Here is a 23708-nt window from a genome sequence, read left to right as displayed (position 1 = left end):
GATCTCGGTTCTGGAAATATTTCCAGAGTCCAGCCAAACTCATGAAGGGCAGGCTCCTACCCTTTGAGAAAAAGCCCAAAGTTAGCCACGGGAACAAGTTAAATTGTCTCTCCTCTTCGACACCTGTTAATCAATTATGATGTTCAAAGATCTCAAAGCACGGATCTTAAAGCATAGCAAAGACAGAATCCCTGCCCTTCATTCCTTGAGAAGTAAGAAAAATTGACTAGCATAAGGGAGAGATGGTTTGGCTCCTGCATACATCTTTGCCTTTGTTATCTTCCTTCCCTGATAATTACATTGCAAACAGACCTGGAGATTGGCAGCACTCTCTCTCTCCCTGCCACCCCATTTTTAGTCCTCTGAGGCCTCAGTCAACTACAGAGAATAAATCTCGTTTGGATCCCTAAGCTTTGTGTGTGGGCTCACTTTCTTTTCCTCCCCTACTGGAATGATGATTTACCACACAATCTCTCACTGGGAGAGGCATTTGCCATCAAATGAAGTAATAAAATGAGTAGGAGACCTTGATAAGATCTTTTCATATTGAGGAAAAATCCTAGGAATGTGAAGAAATAACCCTGATTCAGATGGAAATGCAGTAAAATGGCAGAGACAATTGGGAGAGAATATTTCAGGCATGAGGTGTGCACAAAGGCAGGAGAAAGCGATGCAAACTGGAAGAATAGCAAGCAGCAGAGTTTTGCTGTATTGTAGATGGCGTCAAGATCACAGAAGAGGAAAAGCAACAAGCATCCATCCAGTGCTACCATGTGCTTTCACTTCGCAAATATGATCTTCTTTGATACTCTTGTTTGATAAGCAATTGATAAACTAATTATCCTCCGATGGATCTGGGATAGCATCCCTCCTGTGATGCCAACTGTCCTCCTAAAATCTGCTGCAACTTTATTAGCTTAATTGGAAATCCTGCATATTAAACAATTATTTCCCCCAAAACTTAGTTACTTAGAGATGACTATAAATGAAACCAAAACTACATTTAGTTTGCTTTAAAATGCAAATATTAACATGAATACAATAACAAAATAATCTATTTCTCATCTGAACACATTTTGTTCTATGTATTTTTTTTCAAATTTTGCTGTGATGATTAAACATGTTAAATGTATTATCTTTCAGTTTCTGTTTTCCTCCCTAGCAATCCATTTATCTTTGCCTTTTAATATTCTTCATATTTGTTTTAATAATATCTCTCTGCCTCCATAAAACAGAATTTTTTTCAGTCGTCCCCAAGTTGGATAGGTTAGGTGCTCTGCGCATCTTGCTATTATCAATAATGCTACATATTACTAGTATCAATAAAACTAATATTTTCATACAGATGACTTCTTTTTTCCCTTCAATAATATCCTTAAGTTCTAGTCCTAGGACAGTGGGATGACTGAATCAAAGGGTGCAAAGAACATCGAGGTGGTTCTTGTATATTGCCATATTGCCTTTTTTTTTCCTTTTGCTAGGCAATGGGATTAAGTGACTTGCCCAAGGTCACACAGCTAGTTAAGTGTTATGTGTCTGAGGCCAGATTTGAACTTAGGTCCTCCTGAATCCAGGGCTGGTGTTCTATCCACTGCACCACCTAGCTGCTCCGCCATATTGCCTTTTAAAAACACCTTTTGTGTCTTTTCAAAAGTAGTAGCTGGGTCCTGGCTGTGTGTTGCCATTGGAATAGGGACCTCCTGGATGAGGAAACACCCTCTTCCAATGCAGATTGATATCTTCTTTGTGAGTCAGAGTCTTAGAGAGAGAACTAGAGCTAAGTAAAGTTTAAAGAGTTTTCCAGGGTCACATAGCACATATGTATTAGATTTGGGACCTGAACCCAGGTTTTCTTGGCTCCAAGGACAGCTCTGTATCCACTGTTCCATCCCATTTCTCATTTCTTTTTGAAAAGCCATAAAATTAACTTCCTTAAATAATGCAAAGTTTTCATCAATTCAGGATGATCTATCAAAATAGTAGTCATCAGCTGGAATCATGACAGATTGTTGGTCTAGTTGAGAAACAACAGACACAGTCTGGAAAAGCAGGAATAGCCAAAAGGAGTGCACTGGCATTCTGTCAACATTCCCCTATAGTCACTCAGAATCAAAAGGCTCAGTTTAATCTTTCACTCCATAACAGAATATAACTGAGAAAAATTAAGTGGCAAAGTGGATAGACTGCTGAAGCTGGAGTGGGGGAGATGAGTTCAAATTTGGCCTCAGACATTACTAGCTCTTTGACCCAGCTGGAGTTTCCTCATCTGTAAAATGGGTATAATAATAACAATGACCTCATTGGGTTGTTGTGAGGACAAAGTAAGTTAATTTGTGTAAAGAACTTTGCTAAACTTGAAAACACCATATAATATCTCTCACATACCGTATACTCATACTAACAACACACTAACTCTACCTCTCTCCTGCATTACTATTAACAACCTAACAGGTGAACCTGACCACTGGTTCTGCCCTCGAGGCCATGAGGTGGCACCATGGTGCACGGAGCATTAGGCCTGGATTCAGGAAGACCTGAGGGCAAATTTGTCCTCAAACATGACTAGCTATGTGATGCCTAGGAAGTCCTTCCATCTCATGCATTTTCTCCAATTATAAAATGGGGACAATAACAGAACCTACTTTGCAGGGTTAAAAGAACCTATTTGTAAAGAGTTGCTTTTAGAGCGCTTAGAAAATTCATTCCTAGTTCAAATATTTTCCTTAAAAATCTTTACACTATTAATTTGCTTATCAAACACTTTAAAAATAAATAATACAAAAATAAAACTTCAGTCTTGCCCTTATCTGAATAATCACGAATTCTAAAACAATAGTGAGGTGATAATGCAGTTTTACTGTAGCATCTGTGTGACTGTCATTGACTCCATCATCATGGTTAATATTTATATAGTGCCAGGCACTGTGCTAAGTGCCTTACAATTATTATCATAGCTAGAGATATCCTAACAGCCTCTCCAAGATGGGAAGAGAAGAACCTCAAGAAGTAGACTTGGTCTATGAACCCTCCACCAGAGCCATGAGCCTGAACTGACTGTGGTCTTGTCTCACTGTGATTGGGTAGCACTGAGACGAAAGGATGATTTGATTATCACTCTGCTAGAAGCATAGATAATGCCATGAATATTGTGTGTGGGTATAGAATGTTACCTGAATCACTTCCCTAAGACAGCTAAGTGGCTCAAAGGATAGAGTGCCACACCTGAAGTCAGGAAGACCAGGGTACAAATCTGGCCCCAGACACTGACTAGCTGTGTGACCCTGAGCAAGTCTCTTGACCCTATTTGCCTCAGTTTCCTCATCTGTAAAATAAGCTGGAGAAGGAAATGGAAAGCCACTCCAGTATCTTTAAGAAGAAAACCCCACATAGAGTCATGAAGAGTTGGACACGATTGAAATGGCTTGAACAACAACAAATTCTATCTTAATTAAAGATTAATTAAATTAAATTACAGATTTGGGGTGTGTGTTAATTTTCATTTACGCCTTAGATGTTCTGGTGTAGAAATAACAGTGGTAGTGCTCAATTTCTGGTTAAGATATTTGATCTAAGATAGCAAAATAAATCTGAGAAGTAGTAAGGAATCCCAGAGTTATGTGGGGTACTATGGGATTATTGGGGATGGGGGACAGGACAAGTGTACAGTCGCATTAAGAATTAATGTGGCACAATAAAGAGTTGCCCACAGAGTCATCAGAGCCAGAAACACCTGGGTTCAAGCCCACCTCTGACAGGTAAGTCATTTCACCTCAAAGTGCCTAGCCTAAGCTATTGGTTATAAATTGCAGAGCAGATACTAAATTGCACACAAACATATGCACGCACTTACATAAGTATGTGCAAGTACACACACACACACACCATTCTTAAAAAAGCAAACCCTACACTATTAACAGGACGGCTGTTGGGGAATGCACTTTGTAAATCTGAGAGTGATATATACAAGTTTGAATTCTCATCATTCTCGGTAGAAAGTCAGTTTGATTTTAAGTGCTATACTGACAAACTCCAGCAGAATCAGTGAACGGCAGTTAAACTTCCTACTGAGTGGAGAAAGTAGTGATTAGACAATCCTACCAGGAGAGATGAGGGGAAAGCAAAGAGATGAATCCAGTGCTATAGGGGAAGTCCCTATTTCCATTCCCTGTTTTCTATCTCTTCCAGAATAAGAAAAGTCATGGAAATAAGGAAAGTGAATAATGGTGACTTCTCTCCTTCCATTGCCATTCTGTTTTCCATTATAGTTTGATCAGATGTTGAGAGAGGCAGAAAGGAAAAAAAAAACTAACTGTAACAGGTGGGAACAGTTCATTTTGATAGACTTGAGTACCTAGTTGTTTAATGTGAAAAATGATTTTGAATTCAGCCCACACCTTGCTAGATGGCAAAGTGGATAAAGCACCAGTCCTGGAGTTAGGAAGACTTGAGTTCAAATCCAATCTCAAATACTTCTTAGCTATGTAACCCTGGACAAGTCACTTAACCTCAGTTTGCCTCAGTTTATTCAACTGTACAATGGAGTAATAATAGCACTGACATTGCAGGGCTATTGTGAGGATCAAATGATATAGTATTTGTCAAAGGTGCTTAGCACTGTGCCTGGCACATAATAGGTGCTGTATAAATGCTTCTTTTCTTCTCCACATCACCCACCATGTCCCCAACCTTAATGCAAGAAGTGATGCTCCCCACATAAGCCAGAAGCAGAGATAGACATGCGGGGAAGAGAACATAAGTACAGAAGACTTGATTAAGAGCAGTTTTAATATAAGTGGAACCATATTTCTCTCTGGGAGACTACCAGACAACTTGTTTAGAATGCTACTTGATCCAATTTTAAGCATAGTTTCATATATTTCTTTTTAAATAATGTGCTGCAACTGATATCTTCTTTCTAATATCTCTTGGGAGCAAGCTGTGTAAGTCATATAGTTACATTAAAGTAATAGCTTGTTTTCTCAGAAAACAAGAGGCTCACTGCAAAAGTGGTAGATATTGGACAGCTCCACCCTCCCCACTTCCTTCCCCCTTCCCACTTTCCCCTCCCCCCCAACTAAAAGACTTTAAACCCACCACCTAGTGGTGACTCCCTCAACCTACATGTATGTAATCTCTGCTTCCCAGAGAGATACTGTGATGTGTCTGGCTAAAACCATTTATACATTCCAATAAATTCTTTATCAACAAGCATTTACTAAATAATTACTTTGTGATAGGTAACAACACGGCAGCTAAAGATTAGCTTGTGAAATCAGAAATCTTGTCAGTAAAGACTTTTTAAAAATTTTATACATTATTTCTGAAATGCCGGCTAAAGTGTTGTGTATATACAGAAATTTAGTGAAGGGATTTCCTAGGAAGAGGAAATAATAAGTTACTGTGACTCAGTGTTACTTGGCCAACCATCCATCACACTAGATGCAAAAATCCATTTTTCCTATTATGTATTTTAGGCACACTATTATCTGGGGAAAAGAATTAAAATTGTTTAAAGGCAGTTCTTAAATAGGTACCATTTCAGTTTTCCCTCTTTTAAAAACATTGCAGTGCATTTGCCAAAGGTATTAAAGCTTCCTGGGAAACAAACTGTGCTATCCTCTCCAATCTAAATTCAGCCTGTGTTTTGCAGTTCATTAATAAATCATAGCCCACTCTTCTTAAAATTACACGTCAACCAGTTGGATTCCATCTTCCTCAATGTATATCAACAGGGACTCCGTGACAGGATGTAAGAGCAAGAATTCCTTTCCTTTTCCTCACATTTCTCAGAAGAACCGAGTGTTCCAAAACTCTGCATGCATCACTCCAGGCTGAGGGCATTTACTAGAAACTTGTTCAAAATTTTCTCTTACGATCTTCCTATCCCCATGGGCCATTAAATATCTTAGGACTGTTCAAACTGTTGTAATGCTTTGTTAAAAAAATAAATTAAACTGTTACTGTCCTTAAAGTTCAAGTTTCAAGGTTAAAAAAAAAAGAGGTCAATAAACAAATGAGCGCAAACTATAACGGCATCTCAGCTCTTGGTCAAGAGGCCCTCCTTTGGAGGACTTCTTCCCTTCAGCTGTGCTACAACTGAACTATTACTTTAAAAAAAAAAACCCAACACATTAGGACTCATTCTCCCATGCCCTTCTTTACTCTTTTAGTCTGTCTCCAGAATGTCAACTACTTGCTCTGAACTAAGTGAATTCAAATGTTAATTGTTGTTCTTTGCCCAAGAGACAACAGGTTTATTCAAAATAATCAAAGAAGAAATAAATACTGAATCCTGAGATGACCACCTTATCACCCAGTGAAATGAATGAAATTTGGCTTAAAGTTCATTTAAACTAATATAATGTTTGATAATAGGAAGACAAGGAAAGAAGATTTTTTTTCATTCTTTTTTTTTTTTAAGGAAAGCCTTTCCTCTCACCTTCACACTCCTCCCATCTCTGTGGTACCTAGCACAGTACCCCTGCTAAGGATCCTGCTGTGATATGGCTATGCTACTTTATCAACTGCAGGAGTCGTGAAGCAAGAGCACAAGGAAAAAAGAAGGATCAGAGGATAAAAAACAAAACAAGAAACTAAGTATTAACACACACACACACACACACACATGCCAAAGCACAATTTTCTCACATTTGTGTGGTTAAAAATTAGTTATGAACTGTTTGTGGGGAATTTTCCTTGTGCCTCAATTATTTTCATGTGGGTTCTGTAAGTGCAATTAGTAAAAAATTTATTAAAGAAAAGAAAAAAGCTCAAATCCCAAAGGGTCTCAAGAATTATAAGTAAAAAAAAAAGAAAAAAAAATCAAACGATTCTGATTCCCAGTCTTATGATTTGGTGTGTACTCACCGTTGTGGTGGTGGTAACTTCCTCAGTTACAACCTTCAGCGTATCGACCACAGAGATGTATCCCAGACGTTTAGCAATTGCTAGGGCAGTGTTGCCATTCTGAAGAGAAAGAGAGAAAGAGAGGGAGAAGTGAGAGGGAGGACTGTGATGTGAGCCAATGAGATCACCCGCAGCTCTGCATGAGCCAGCATTTCCATCCAAAACAAGGCACAGCTTAGGAAAATCACTGGTTTTTACCATTACATCTGAATCTGTCTTTGTAACTTCTTTAGACTATAGTCCCAGTCACCATGGGAACACAACATGCTTACATCTGCCTGCTATTTCTAATAAAAAAAGTATTCTAACGCTTTAACCCTGCAGTTGTCAAGTATCTCTTACAAATAATGTGTCATGACCGAAAGAACGCCTGGTAAATTTAAGGGAGAGAAACTTAGCACGTGGGAAGTTAACTTTTTCATTAGATATTACAACATCTGTTGTAGGTCCGATGTTGCCTCGGGGAATACAGTGAAATCCTTAGATACAGCTGTGCAAGAGCTCACCATGCAAATAACAAAAACAAAGAATGCAGCCTGAACCACTAGGGATTCTAGCTTAATTGCAAAGGTTCATTTACATTTTAAATGGTTCCTCAGGCAATGGGACTTTGTCTTAAAACTGCAACAGAGACTGAGAGACCTTAAGCAGCCCAAGTTGTTAGAAAGACCAGAAGAGAGATGTGTTCCCACATCTGATAGCCAGCTGTAAGCAAAGTACATTCAATATGACCCAAGTGAAAGACTCACTCTCCAGAGAGGAGATGATGGAGTCAGTCAAACTGTTCTCCATCAGGCAAAAAGCTCCCACTTAACTCACTAAGTATGACTTCAGTAAAGGCTTTCTTTGGCAGCTCAACTTTGCTGGGAATTTGGTCTGCTTTACAACGTTGAATTGAGGCTCAGCTTTGGTATGAACCAACCCGGATGGGCTAGGGTGAATGAACAGTAGCTATGCTGAGCAGGGATGCCTAAACAGCTTACAAACCCTCTCTCAAAAGAATTTTTTTTTTAATTCACGGAAACACAAAGGAAATCATTTATATTAAAATACAGCTATCAAACAAAACTGAACAACAAAAACAAACAAAAACCAGTTCACAGACCACAGAATTCCTGATATTGACACATTTTTTTTTTTCCTACTTACAGCAGTAATGGCATTTGGCTTGGCCCCATGCTGGAGAAGTACATTGATGATGTGAGTGTGGCCTTGTTGGGCGGCTTGATGCAGAGGCGTGTAACCGTTCTGGTGGTCATGGTCACCAGTTGGAAGAGGGGGGGGGAAAGAATATTAGCTTTAATTTTATACTTTGAAAAAATCTTCTTTACACTGAGACAATTAAGGATGCTTTATTTCTACTCAACAATCCATAATTCTCAGCAGCAACAGCCCCCTCATACCGTATGGCCTAGTAAATAAAGTAGAACAGACTGTCTCATTAAACAGTAAGACTCACAGTCTCTAAATATTTGCCCCCAATTGTCAGCAAAGAAGAGAGGAGTGAGCAGAAGCTTATAAATGGCAAAGGTAATAAGTCAGAATCTTGGGTTGTTTTTTTTCCCTTCCTCATCCTGCCAACTCTGCCCTCTCCACCCCCCATTCCTCTCTAAGAAAAAAAAAGAGAGTAGAAATTGTTAGCTGAAGACCACAGATCATTAAATATCCAGCTGCTTTCATTGCCTTTTCTAATCATTGCTGTAAGATTCATAACAAATTTTGAGTCTAGTTTCAAAGATTCATATATTCAGTGCCAATGAGTCTGGGTCTCATATCAAAGGCACTGGTCAAAAAAAAGAAAAAAAAGCCAAGAGTACCTAGTTAAACAATAGTCATTCAAGTGGTAAGGGGATAATGGGTATTTAGTTTGAAATGGTTTTCCAAGGCCATGTTATTTGCAACAGGAGGACAAGCCTTTCAGGAAGATGAATGCCCGGGTTTATGTGCTTCATGTGGCTTCCTTGTTAAGGCTGGTATTTATGGAATGACCTTGAAGCCAACCCAGCTTTGATCCAACTATGTAGACATTCTGGCACTGGAGGGAACAGTCAATTCAGATGTCCACATGTCATTGTATGCTATACTTGATTTGGATAATATCTGAATCTTGGTGGGGTGGGTGGTTGGAGTGGGAGGAGAAGATTCTTCAGAAAGCTTCCAAAACTTACAGGCAAGATGGTGGAAGCAAGAAGCAATAAGAGGTACCATTATAATGATTATCAGCCTTGCCCATTCTGGGCATAAAAGTCTGAGAATGAATACTATAATAATCATAATCCTAACCATAGCTCACACGTGGGGAAACAATGAGGTACAATGCACTGTCTCTATCGTCAGAGACCTGGGTTCAAATTCGACCTCTGATGTTGATTGTGTGACATCAGGCAACTCACTTAATCTCCCTGTGCCTTCAAGGCCTCTCGGTTATAAAATGAGGAATCATGCAACCATATTTTTAGAGCGAGAAGGGACCTTAGAGTCCATTGAGACCAACCTCCTCATTTTACAGATGAGGACACTGCAGACCAGAGAGGTTAAATGACTCGCCCAGGGTCACACAGCTAGTCAATCATAAGGCACGATTGGAACTCAGGGCTTCCTGACTCTTAACTCTGATGTGCCATCCACTGTGCCACCTGGGAGGACTCTGAGGCTCTTTCTAGCCCTATGACTCCACGATGCTGATCTTGTAACCTAATATATTCAATGTTACTGTTACTTGTATTCACATCCCCTTATTCTTCCTATATACGCGCAGCTAGGTGGCACCATAGTGCACAGAGCACCAGGCCTGGAGTTGGAAAGACCTGAGTTCAAATCCAGCCTCAGACATTTACTAGCTCTGTGACCCTGGGCAAGTCACTTAACCCCCGTTTGCCTCTGTTTTCTCACATGTAAAATAGTGATAATAATAGCACCTGCTTCCCAGGATTGTTGTGAAAATCAAATGAGATAATCATTGTAAAATACTTAACTATTATATGTTGCATGTCTATATAGTGACCTGCTAATTTCTCTATTTGGCATAAATGAGCGCCTACCTGTCTGTGTATCTCTTTGGCATGGACTGGCACTATGGTTAAGAGACGGGTACACTGGCATATGATTAAGAGTTGTGGTCCAGGTGCTAAATGACATATAGTTATCATAGCATGGGGGGTGGAAAAGGAGAGCAAGGAAGGGTAATGTGTTATAGTGTATAATGTATACAAGGTACCATATTGTTACAGCATCGTATGCCTACTGCTTTTCACAAAGAATTCACTTAAAAATGTTTATTGAATTGAAATGAATGTGTGCAAGTAAATACAAGTATCTTTCATATACGTGTTTGCTTTTTATCTATATCTTTCTCTATACATGCACATATACATGTATATATGTTCCTCTATATGTACCTTTCTCTCATATACAATTTTTTATTCCTATACATATATATATATATGCATTTCTACTATATGCCTGTATATATGTAGGCATATACATAGATGGAGCTACTTACATATTATTATATATTATTACATTTTTATTTATTATATTATATAATATATATTATTATATTATATATGTTAGTTCTCTAAGCTATACCTCTAATATTTTTAAGCTATAAAGGTTAAGATTTTTTAGGACAATCTGTATTTTACTCTTCAGGGGCACAGAGTGGGCAGAGGTAAACATGGTATTAATGAAAAGATCAGAGGATTTAAAACTAGACGGGACCTTACAGACCATTTTATAGATGAGAAAACTGAGGTCAAGATTCTCAGTTGAGTGACTTGCCCAAGGTCACGCTGTGATGGGTTGGAATCTGAACCCAGGTCCTTTGAGTTTAAGTCTATTCATCTGATCACTTTGCATCCCAAAGAATCATAGCAGTAGAGATAGAGGAGATTTCAGAGATGATCTAGTCCACATTGCTTTGTTTCAAATGGTGGTTAGTGGGTGAGGTGAGAGGTAGACGAGAGGTGACAGACTGCTTCCTCATATTTCCCTCAGGATAAGCTCGCCACCAGGAACCTCATCACTATCATGGCCCAACACTCTTCAGGACCCTCATCTACTTTTCTTCTCTGATTGGAGGGCTGGAGGGTAGAGCACAAAACTCTTCCCAAAGCCTCCCTTTATAGAGGATTCATCTCAATCAGTAAACATTTATTAAGCACCTACTTGGGGCAGCTAGGTGGTGAAGTGGATAGAGTGCTGAGCCTGGAGTCAGGAAGATTCACTTTCCTGAGTTCAATTCTGGCCTCAGAAACTTACTAGTTGTGAGATCTTGGACAAGTCTCTCAACCCTGTTTGCCTCAGTAATAATAACATTACCTCCCAGGGTGGGTGGGTGGCTTGGTGGCAGAGTGGATACGGCACCAAGCCTGGAGTCAGGAGGACCTGAATTCAAATCTCACGTCAGACATTTACTAGCTGTGTGACCCTGAGCAAGCCACCTAACCCGTTTGTCTCAGTTTCCTCATGTGTAAAATGAGCTGGAGAAGGGAATGGCAAATCACTCCATTATCTTTGCCAAGAAAACCCCAAATGGGGTCATGAAGAGTCAGATACAACCGAAAAACAACTGAATACAAAAGCACCTATTTACTGTGATAAACTCTAGGGAGGCAAAAAGAACCAAGACAGGCCCTGCCCTCAAGGGAGTTTACAATCTAATGGGAAAGACAACCTGTATACAGATATATACAAAGCAAGCTATATGCTAGATAATTAGGAAACAATGAAAAGAGGGGAAGCGCTAAAATTAAGAGAGTCTGGAGAGCGTGCCCAGTAAAAGATGGACAAAGGAGAGCTCTGCGTGGTTTTAATTCCCTGTGCCAGGCACGCTCAGGCACCATCACTGCCTTCTGAAAATTACCTTCCCCATTAGATTGTAAGCTCCCTGAGGGCACAGATTGCCTTTCTTTTTCTTATATGTATCCCCAGTGCTCAGCACAGTAACTGGCACCCAGCAGCACTTAATAAATATTTACTGACAATTAGTGACAGTTAATATAGCATTTTATTATCTTATATGACAATAACTCACATTTATATATTTCTTTAAGGCTTTACAAAGCACTTTTCTCACAGTAACCCTGGGAGGGAGTGTGGGGGAAAATGATTTATTATATTGTTCCAGATAAAATGATTAGACTGTTTAAATCCAACCTTATTTGGTTAAAGGTTGTCCAAACCTACAATGTCCCTGACCGCATTGATTCTCTAGGAATGCTGGAGATGGCTATAAGGTATTTTGGGTTCCCCCAGGTCCTGGGTACACTCAAAGCATTCTTGTTTTGGGTCACTACACCCAGGACTTACGATGGGGCCATTTGGATTCACACAGATTTTCTTGCACTTTTATACTTATTCATAATCTTTATCTCAATCTCTCTTGTTTTCAAGTTGTCCTCTCAGTAACTTTGTACTAGCTTGTGGTTCATGTGTGGGCACCCTTGTCTGAATCCTATATAATGTAAACCTTCCTGGGAGTTAGGGAGGGGGAGGCGTTTCTGACTAACTTTCCTCCACCCAAATGACCAGACAAATTTATTTCTAAAACTATTTCCAATTTTGGGTTTTGTTCTTATGAACAACAGTAGAAATACACATATAGGATGTCCCAAAAACTTTAATAGCTTAAAACTTTCCTAATACTTTGGGGATACTCTGTATAATTAGTTTTCTGAACACACATCACTTAACCTATCAGAGCCTCAGTTTCCTAGTCAGTAAAATGGGAATAATAAAACTTACACCTACTACTTCACAGAAATGTCATAAAATACTTCCTAAACTTTAAAGTAATCTGTAAATGAAAGCTCTTTTATTATTATTTATTATTATTAAATTTTTAAATGAAATGATTCCCCCAAAGCAAACATAGCATGTAAGCAACAGAGCTAGTATTCACCTACAGATCTTCTGTTCCCAAAGTTCAGGACCCTTTCCATTGAACCACACTGCCTCCTCAGGTTAAGACAGAACCCCAGAATCTATCTAAGCTATAGATTTAACTTAACTGATTGAACAAAATCATTATTTTTTGAAAGTATGCATGATTATGTACACCTCTACATTAATGTCCTATCCCAGTGTAAAATAGTCATTTGCTATGGTAAAATGTCTCTGTGGTCTTGCCATTTCATTTGAAATAAATAGGGATTCATTCCCAAAGTCATCTGCAATTAGCATTGGAATGAGAAAGATAACATCTTTAACTGATTTTCATTTAAACATTTCTGTGTTAATCTCCTTTTCTGGATATGGATGGGCAGGTTAGGAGAATTTTCTTCAAAATACATCAGGACCAAAACCAGAAACTTGAGGCCCATACATTTTTAGGTTTCAAATAGGATAGTGATGACAATAATAATGATGACTACTTTTTAGTTCAGGTTTTTCAGAGTGGTTCTGAAATTACATAGAAAATTCTTTATCTACGGAAAAGATCATTTTACCTAAAGTTTAATCATTTTAATTGTTTTTTTTTTTTAACATTTTAAGTGTTTTCTGTGCCAGGAGCTCCTGTAGTATATTTGGTTCACAGGTTAAAAAAAGTATCACTATTCATTATGTAATCTCTACTACTCCTATGATGTCAGATTTAACCAATATTCAATTCTATATCTGTGTCTCTGAGTTAGCTGGGTGGGAGGAAAAGAGAGGGGGTTTCAAGGTAAGTTTTTTTTTTCCAGTTGGCCTATAACTCTAGGTTTGAACCTGAGCATATGTATGTATGTGTGTGCCTATATGCATGTGTACATATATAATAGGCATACATACACATATATGCATGTATATATATGCATACATACACATATAAACCTGCTTCTTCCTCATACCATTTGGTGGGGATGTTGTGATTCTCTCAGTTAAGACTCCAATAAGACCAAAAAGATTTTCAGAAGTATTATGTCAAGAAAAAAAATGCAAAACCCCCCAAAACCTTAATTCCTTCTTCTGAATAACTCTAGGCACTTCACAGAAAAGATAGAAAGCAGAAATACATTAACCCTTCAGAGAATATGAAGATGCCGGAATGAGTATACACATATACATCCCTGAAGAGATATTATTCCATTTGGCACAATAAGAATGACTCAGTTTATTTGAGAAGATTAATTATGACATTAACATTTTATTTTTTTCCTTCTAATCAAGTATTTATTTGAGCAGGTTAGGCTTAGAGACACATAAGCTGCTATTTAATGTAATTTTAAAAAACCCTCCTCCATACTGTAGCATAACTAAGTGCATTTCTGAGTTTTGTTTTTTTTTTTTACAAAAGTAAGGTGACCCACTTTGTTCCTAAGCCTTTTAACTCAGTAGACCAGAAGTCACTACAAAGTCATTACTCAGATAAAGTAGGGGCATATTAAGAGAAGGTCCCAGGTTCCCCCAAAACACTGCTAAAGTAGTTACTGTGTGCCATGGTCAATAAAATGAATGTAATAATGGCTTAAGGTAGGAAAATTAGTTGAAAATTAGTACAAGAACTTTCCAGTGAACTGCACTGTAGAATTTTAAGAGTGCTTAAGAAATAATAGATTTGGATCCTAATTAAAAGTCCATTTTCCCATAAAATCTTTTCCAAAGAATCAAGTAGGGGAATGGGACATCTCTGAGTTGGCGATTACCACAAACTATCTTTTTGTTTTTCCAGTGAAAAGCTATTAGCGAAAGGGAGTGTCAAAAGCATTTCACAGATTAAAGACAATGTTCTTTGAATTCATAATATTTCTTGCTTCAAGTTGGCCAAGTTGCTGAGCACCAATATTCAATTCTCTATCTGTGTCTCTGAGTTAGTTGGGAGGAAAGGAGATGGGGACATTTCTAGGTAAAGTTATTTTTTTTCCAGTTGGCCTGTAAATATAGGTTTGAAATTAGGCATATTTATGTATGTATGTGTGTGTATATGTGCACACACAAACACATATATACATATAGACATGCATGCATACATATATACTCATGTGTATATGTGTATACATACATATATTCATGCATACATACATACACACCTTTGTCAATGGGCATAGATGTGTCTATATCTGTATGTGTTTCTGCTTCTTCTAATAGGATATGTGAAGAAACTGATTTACAGAACTGCAGGAATTAATTACATGCTGAATGTGGAATGCAAAAAATTATAAGTTGATGAATTTATTTATTTGGTTTTAAATAGCTTGAGTTTGAGAATGCTCATATGGGAACTTTCATAAAATAGAATACAAATAAATATGTTTGGAATGAAGAGCTACATAAAGCCTCCTAATTTGTCTCCCTCCATCAAGTCTCACCACTCCAACCCATCCTCCACACTGCAGCTAATGAAATTTTTCTTATGTATGAATCTGACCAAGGACTTCTCTACCCAACCAATTCCAGGGCCTTCATATGGCCTCTTGCATGATGGTTCTCCAGCTTTTTTTTAGTCCAGGGACCTTTTTATGCTGTTAAAAATTATTAAGGACCCCAAAGAGCTTTCTTTTTTAAGTTGCTTATATCTGATGATAGTTATGTTAAAAATTAAAACATTTTAGTATTATTATGTAAATAGTCTTGTCTTAATGGATCCCCTGAAAGTATCTTGGTGATTCCCCGTGGTCACTGGACCATAATTTGAGGAGTATTGCTCTACGATAGAATAAAAACTCCTCTGTTTAGTTTTTAGTCTTATACAATGGGCCCAAATCTATATTTCCAGCCTCACTGAACTTCACTCTCCTTCCTGTACTCTAGAATCCACTCAAACCAGTCTTTTTATATTCCACAGACAATAAATCCACCTCTCATCTCTATGTCTTTTCATTGGGTATTCCCCATCCCCAGGATGCTTGCCACTCTTTCACGGAGTCCTCTTTCTTTAAAATGCAGCTCAGACAACATCTTCTGCATCAAGCCTTTCCAGATCCCCCCAACTACCAGTGCCTCTCTACCCTCCCAAACATCCTTTACTTGGTACACATTTGTCTTTATTCCTTTTATATCTATTATACACACACACACACACACATATATATATATACACATTCACATACATATATGTGTCTTTATGTATATATAGAGGAGAAAGAGGGAGAGGGAGGAGGAGAAAGAGGGAGAGGGAGAAGGAGAGAGAGAGGGAGAGTGTAGAGGTAGAGGGAGGGGGAGGGGGAAAGAGGGAGAGAGGGAGAGACAGAGAGACAGAGAAAATGAGAATGTTCGGTTGTTCAGCCATGTCAGATTCTTTGTGATCCTGTAAACCATAGTATGCTAATACTGCCCATAGGGTTTTCTTGGCAATGATATTGGAGTGGTCTGCCATTTCCTTCTCCAGTAGATTAAGGCAAGCAAAAGTTAAATGACTTGTCCAAGTCACACAGCTAGGAAGTTTCTGAGGCCGAATTTGAATTCAGATCTTCTTGACAACAGGCCCAGTACTCTATCTATACATACCTACACACACATATATATTAATATGTGTGTGCTTGGCACTTGCAGGAGCTTAATCAATACTTTATTTATTGATCATAATATTCTGCACAGTGCTAGTTAAATTATTACAGTTGAGTACACTACATTGATACGCTTAACTAGTTGTTTTGAATAGGGCTTTTTATATGAAAATTTCAAGAAATGATTGAGGTTAAGGGGCAGTATGACACAGTCCATGCAATGTTAGAACAGCTGTCAAGAAAGCTAGGTTTGAATCTTTCCTCTTTACACTGTGTGACCCTGGAAAAGACATGTTATATCTCAAGATCCCAAGGAAACTCTTTAAAATTAGAATTTGATTTTTTAAAAAAGATGAAAAGTTATGAGGATCAAAGCCCAGCCATACCTGGAGGAAAAAATACCTAATGTATACTCTTTACATCATAGGACTATTAGGAGACTCATAAGAGAAAATCTATGTAAAGCATGTTGGAAACCTTAAAATACTCTATAAAGGCCAGTGATTATTGTCATCTCCGTCTTATACTTCAACTTCTTGCCCAGACTTAATGTATCACTGCTTTATCAAGCACGTCTATAAGACGATTCCTAGTGTGACATGGCCCACTAAACATGAAAAGGAGGCATTCTGGGCTCCTAGAATGTATTTTTGTAAAGGGAAAAGGGGCTTGAAGTGACACAGAATCTGCCATAACACTCTCCCACTTGGATCTATTTCAAGTAGTTACTCTACCCCAGAGTTTAATGTTAAGTTTTGTCCATTATGTATCTTCTTTAGGGCTAGAGCATTAAGAAACCTCCTAGCTAATGAAACTCCTTGGAATGAAAGCAGGCAAGTTGTAAATATTAATATTTAGAAACCCATGTTAGAAATGTACAGACCAAAAATGAAAAAAACAAAAACAAAACCTCTCTCTTCTCTCTGGAGGTAGTGAAGAAGTAAGTGCCATATGACCGAATCATTTATCCCACTATAGTGGGGGAAAAAAGGGACCTCTCCAAGAATTTTACCTTGGTTTTTGCATTGACATTTGCTCCTTGCTTCAGAAGAAAGTTGACCATTTTTACATTTCCATAGTGGCAAGCCACAATCAAAGGAGTATAACCAAGCTATAATCAGAAAAGAAAAAAAAATGCAGTATAAGTACTCAATGTTTGACAAGACTTCAAATTCAAAATATTTTTAGATGAGGTGGCAGAAATAAAAAAAGGAAAGCTATCATCATCAGTTGTTGCAGGAGAATAGAAGTCAAGTATAAGTTTTCTTTGTCTCTCCAACCTGAAAATAGGATCCTGTAACAAATCCTATTATCATCCTTTGATTTACCTTAGTCTGAGCATCCTTGTTGGCACCATGCTTAGTAAGGATTTCGGCAACATTCACTTTATCCTCTTGAGCTGCAAGATGCAAGGATGTCAGTCCACTCTAGAGAACAAAAGAAAAATGGAAATATTAAGCAAGTTAGGGGATTTGGTTTCTCAAATTTAATAACTCAGAAAATAAGTTCGTGGAACTGTTAAAGTTATGTGCTTGAGAATCTCATAAGCAGAAGATGCCCATTAATTAAAGAATGGCTAAACAAGTGATGGTATATGTTTGTGATGTAATACTACTGTGCTATAAGAAATGATGAGCAGGATGTTTTCAGAAAAATCTGGGAAGATTTATATGAACTGATGCAGAGTAAATTGAGCAGAACCAGGAGAACAATGTACACAATAACTGCAATATTGTACGATGATCAGCTGTGAATGACAACTATTCTAAGCAATACAATGATCCAAGAAAATTCCAAAGGATTTATGAAACAAAACGCTATCTACTACCAGATAAATAACTGATGAAATCTGAAGGCAGATTGAAGCATACATTTTTTTACTTTTTTATTCTTCTTTTTTTTGTCTTCATTTTCTTTTGCAACATGGCTAATATGGAAATTTTTGCGTGACTGCACATGTATAATTTATATCAAATTGCTTGCCTTCTCAAGAAAGAGGGAGAAAATTTAGAAATAAACATTTTTTAAAATGAACGTCAAAAATTTTTGTTTACACATAACTGAGAAAAACAATAAAATAAGAGAATCTCATAAGCAACATCCCTCCATTTTCAAGTTGAATGTTTTGATTAACAAAAAGCAACACCTTTAACAAACATTGTACATTTTCCGCATGTGCCATTTATGGTATCATTGTGAAACTTTAAAACAGCTCTGTTAATGAAGCAATTAGACAATCCTCATCTCAAATCCATCTGGTTCACACTTGATCTATTTATTCACTTAAATAATTAAGAAACAAAACATGGCTTACATTTTTTATAATTACAGGAATAACTAATAAAATAGCCATGTCAGCATCAACACAATGGCAGGAAATTAGTTTAAAAGAATATACACATGTGCTATAAATGGGAGCTATAATGGACAAGACTTTGTAAGTCAGTGATGTCAAACTCAAATGGAAATGGGGACCAATTAATCTGTACAGAAGGATTCCTGTGGGCTGCATACTGACTTAATTTAAAATGTGATGTTATCTGTTTCATCATATTTTTATTTATTTTGCAAAACATTTCCCAATTACATTTTAATGTGGCTTGGGCTGCACTCAGAAAGTTAGTACATGTTGTGGCTTAGGGACCATGTTGGCCAGCTATGGTCTAAATAACAGAAAGGGTTATATCTGTTAGTGGAAGGAAGGACACAAGCATTTATTAAGTAGGCTATGTGCCAGGTACTGTTCTAAATGCTTTAAATATCTCATTTGATCCCCACAACAACCCTGGGAGACAGATGCAATTATTATCCCCATTTTATAGTTGAGGAAACTGAGGCAGGTAGTGCTTAAATGATTTGCCCTGAGTCACATGGCTTGTGGTCATATCTGAAATCAGTTCTTCCCGATTCTAGGCCTAGTACTCTATCCACTGTGCTAACTAGTTGCCTGGAAGAATTTTAAGCAGTTTTAATTTATCTAGACATATATATCAAAACTTTGGCTGGGGTGTAAAGTGTCTAACACCATAGTTACTCCATCCCTTCATGATTCAGAATCTGATTTTTTTTTTAACTGCCAAGTCCCATGATATGTTTCTCAAAAACCCTAGAAAGTTACACGTTGACAGACTAATCATGTTTTGTCTCAGGGAACGATGCACACAAAGGAAACATATAGCAGATTAGAGGAAATAGACAATTGGCCTCATGGTTGCTTTTTCCACTTAAAAAATACCATTTTCAGAGAGCTTATCATGAAATGTCTAGAATTGTATTCCAGCATATTTCCTTCAAACTAAAACATTCATTCAACAAACATTTTTGAGAGCATGCTCTATGCGAAACACTAAGCTAGACACCATGAAAGAAAGGTAAGTAAGGAATGCTTGCTACCCTAGAACAATTTATAATATAGTAGAAGCAATACAAGTAGTACAGAAATAATTATAATGCAACAAATATTTATTAAGTAGCTAGAATGTCCAAAACATTGTGCTATTTACCAGTGAGATAAAAAAGTATAGCTAAAATGTTCTCTTTATCCTCAATGGGTCGACAATTTAGTAGGAAGATAAAACACTAATACAGCTTGCTATATTACCAAATATTATATGAGAAGTGCATAAATATTATAAATCAAAGAACTATGTAATATCTGAGAAGGATGGTCTTTATAGACTGAAGGATCTGGTAGAGCTCCATAGAGATGGTAGCATTTGAGTCAAACATGAAAAGAGTGGATAGGTTTAAGTAAGCTATTATTACTCCAAACTGGAAATAACGATAAAGGAAAAGATATTTAGATTATTATTATTTCCCATAGGGGCAGCTAGGTCACACAATGGATAGAGTACCAGGCCTGGAGTCAAGAAGCCTCCCCTTTCTCAGTGCAAATCTGGCCTCAGACACTTACTAGGTGTGTGACCATGGGCAAGTCACTTAACCATGTTTGCCTCAGTTTCCGCATTGGTGAAAAGAACTGGAGAAGGAAATGGCAAACCACTCCAGTATCTCTGCCAAGAAAACCCCAGATGGGGTCATGAAGGCTCAGACATGACTGAACAACATTTCCCATAGAAATTTAACTGACGTAAAATAATATTAACAATAAGAAAGGTAAAAGAACCCAGACAGTTTTATCCAGAAAACATTTGCTCTCTACAAAATGGAAAGCTAGAGCAGACAATGGAGAAACTAATTTCAGACATAAACTCATTTGTATAATATTATGAAAGATGATGGTGGAGGGTATGAGCAAGACAAAGCAGTGAAGAACAGAAGAAAGAAAACAAGTCTGAAGATAATTTGGTATGAGACTCAACTAAGCCAAATCATCTTCAAAGCATTTACATATGAAACTGGAATGAGAAAAACAAATAGATGAAAAACAGAACTACCAATTGTCTATTATGATCTATTTTCAGCACTGGTAACAATGCAGACACTACCCCTACAGGAAATAATAATAATCTAAATATCTTTTCCTTTATCATTACTTCCAGTTTGGAGTACTAATAGCTTGCTTAAATCTATCCACTCTTTTCATGCTTGACTCAAATGCTACCATCTCTATGGAGTCCTACCAGATCCTTCAGTCTATAAAGACCATCCTTCCCAGACTCTTAATACCTCAGTGTCTATTGTGCTATATAAAGAGACAGAAATGGTGCTGGAGAAAATAAAATCAGCAAGAACTGTAGCAATAGATGAAGTACAAACAGAAAGAAATCCATTTTTGAACATAAAGCATATATATTTTTGAATATAATATATATATGTATTTCAAACATGTGTTTTGAACACAATGAACAACATAATTTTGAAAGATTTGAGGGGTAAATTTTCAAGCTATCTGAAACAGGGGAAGAAGGTACTAGATGATTAGAAGAATTAAAAAGGCAATTAAGATGACTTCATCTACCAAGCTATGTCAACTTTGTCATCTTTATAAAATTTTTTTCTGAGAACGATCTATATACATGCTGAGTGTCTCCTTGATGAAAATATAAGAAAAAATGTGGAAGGCTTTATCAGATGATTTTCTACAGTATATCATATTTTAGCAGTCATAAAACTCATAGAAAGATATTGAAATTACAGAATCATTCTATTTATTTTTAGTTAATTATGTTTAAAAAAAATTCACTCAGAAGAACAAAATGAAGCCTTAAAACGTCTTCTACAAGTCGTCTTTCAAGAATAAGGCAAAAGAATTTGAAATTTGAAATATGCAAATTCAAAAGAATTTGAAAAATGCAGCCATAGAGGAAACTTTATTCATTAGTCTTCGAATTATTATTTGAAATGAGGGATAAAATAGGGAGAAATATGTTAACCAAAAGAATTTACATATACTTTTGTGTATATGAGAGCTCAGAGGATATCCAGTACAGAGTTCAAATGGAAAGATTCCCTCCAGATGGCAAATTCCTTCAGATGTTCTCATTTGCAAATGATGTAGTGGTGATTGCAACAACATTCAGAGTATTATAGAGCTTTTTCAATAAGAACCCCAGGTATTATAAAAAGATTAGCCTAACGGTCCTCATAGGTAAATCCTACATACGAAGAAAACCTATCATTCAGACAATGACACATAACTGAATGAGTAGTCATTTCATCAATATCTATATTTGGACAGGCACTGCTGATGGAACAAAATCGGGGCCCAAAATTGACGTAAAGGAAGGGAGTGGACAAGACTGTATTTGGTAATTCTATAATGCTTGTAATGATCCCAAGCTGCTTCCTGATGCAAGTATTGACCTTTTTAATTCCAATGTCCTGGTGATGTTGTATCAGCAAAACATGGGCAACCATCATTTCCCAAGCATTGAAGTCATAGGAAACCGACAGAGCAATGGAGAAAACTATAGTGTGAGCAAGTAAGATATTATTAATGAAAACGTGTGCACAAGAAATAGCATAAATATAAACTAGAACATGTGAAGTCAAGAAAAAGGTAAAGAGAAAGCAAGCAAGGAAGAAAGGAAGGATAATAAATGGATGGATGGATGGATGGATGGATGGATGGATGGATGAACTCATTAAGTATTAGCACATAGTGGTAGGCACTATGCTAAGTGCTTTACAAATATTATCTCATTTGACTCTCACAATAGCCCTGGGAGGGAGGGGTTATTATTATGCCCATTTTACAGTTGAGGAGATTAAGGTAGACCAGAGTGACTGTCCATTTCTTTATCTGTAGAAAAAAAACATAGGACATAGGCAGATAGGTGGCATAGTTGGTAGAATGCTGGACTTGCAGTCAGTAACACTTGAATTCAAATCCTTCCTCAGACACTTACCAGATGTGTAAATCTGGGAAAATCACTTATCTCCTCTGAGAGTCAGTTGATTGGCTTCAAAGGTTCTTAAATGCCCTTCCAGTTTTAAGGTGATGATTCTAATGATTCTTCCAGTCCTAACCCAATGAAACTATGAAAACCACACAGGATCACCAGGCAAGCACGGATGGTTTTCCTATGCCTTGGAAGAAGGGCTTTGCAGAATACTACCACCAAAATATTTCTCACCTGGTGGCTGACCTGGTGATGAGCCTCTCAACATTTAGCTAGGCCCACTGCTGGATCTGAATAGAATGATTTTTCAACATATTAAAGTGTAACAGAGCTTTCCCTCTATTGGATTTCCCTGTGAGATTACCTCCTACTTACAGTGTATAAATCTCGTAATTACATAGTTTGCACATTGTCTTCCCCATCAGAATGTTAGCTCCTTGAGGACAGGAGCTGTGTTTTTGCTTTCATTTGTATCCTGCACCTGTAGTAAGCCCTGAATAGATGCTTGTTAATTGATTGACATATTTCCACAAACCAGGTTCATCTCCATGTGTGCCTCTTGTAGTCTTCTATTAATGTACTCCAAACTTGTATGAACTGTTTTGACTATTTCATGCAATTTAAACTGTATTAACTATTCAACATATACAAATGAAATCAGAAATTTAACAAAGTATGTATGTGTACATGAATATGCATATATACATGCATGTATATACTTTATATGTGAGTAAAACAATATATGCACAATTGTATTTGTATATATGTGTATATGTACATATGTGTGCATATGCGTGCACATGTTATCTATTTTTTGTTTTTGTTGTTTGTCTTTCATTCTTGACGATGACGATGACATCAGGAAGGTGATTCCATGACTAGCAAGTGAATTGGATTTAAGTGAGGGAGGGCTGTGCAAGGTCACCAGCCTCACTTTCTCCTCCAGAGCCATCTGGGTCCAGTGGCAAGATATAGATCAGGACAACTGGAGATGGCCCTCTATTTTTAAATAGATAATCTATCTATCTATCTATCTATCTATCTATCTATCTATCTATCTATCTATCTA

At 37.3% G+C, this 23708-nt stretch overlaps 1 protein-coding gene across 1 annotated transcript in view; it reads right to left on the bottom strand.

The window, feature by feature from the left end:
* The window catches only part of ANK2 (ankyrin 2), a 412172-nt gene that overhangs the window by 98447 nt on the left and 290017 nt on the right, over positions 1 to 23708 (bottom strand). Inside the window, 4 exon segments of the mRNA XM_027837420.1 lie at positions 6868 to 6966; positions 8056 to 8154; positions 17347 to 17445; positions 17663 to 17761. Of these exon segments, the coding sequence (XP_027693221.1) occupies positions 6868 to 6966; positions 8056 to 8154; positions 17347 to 17445; positions 17663 to 17761 (396 nt within the window).

Source organism: Vombatus ursinus, unplaced genomic scaffold (assembly GCF_900497805.2).
Source record: "Vombatus ursinus unplaced genomic scaffold, bare-nosed wombat genome assembly UNPS02014821.1, whole genome shotgun sequence".
Taxonomy (NCBI): Eukaryota; Metazoa; Chordata; class Mammalia; order Diprotodontia; family Vombatidae; genus Vombatus; species Vombatus ursinus.
The sequence above is the reverse complement of the archived record's forward strand: the minus strand, read 5'-3'. Positions and strand labels throughout refer to the sequence as shown.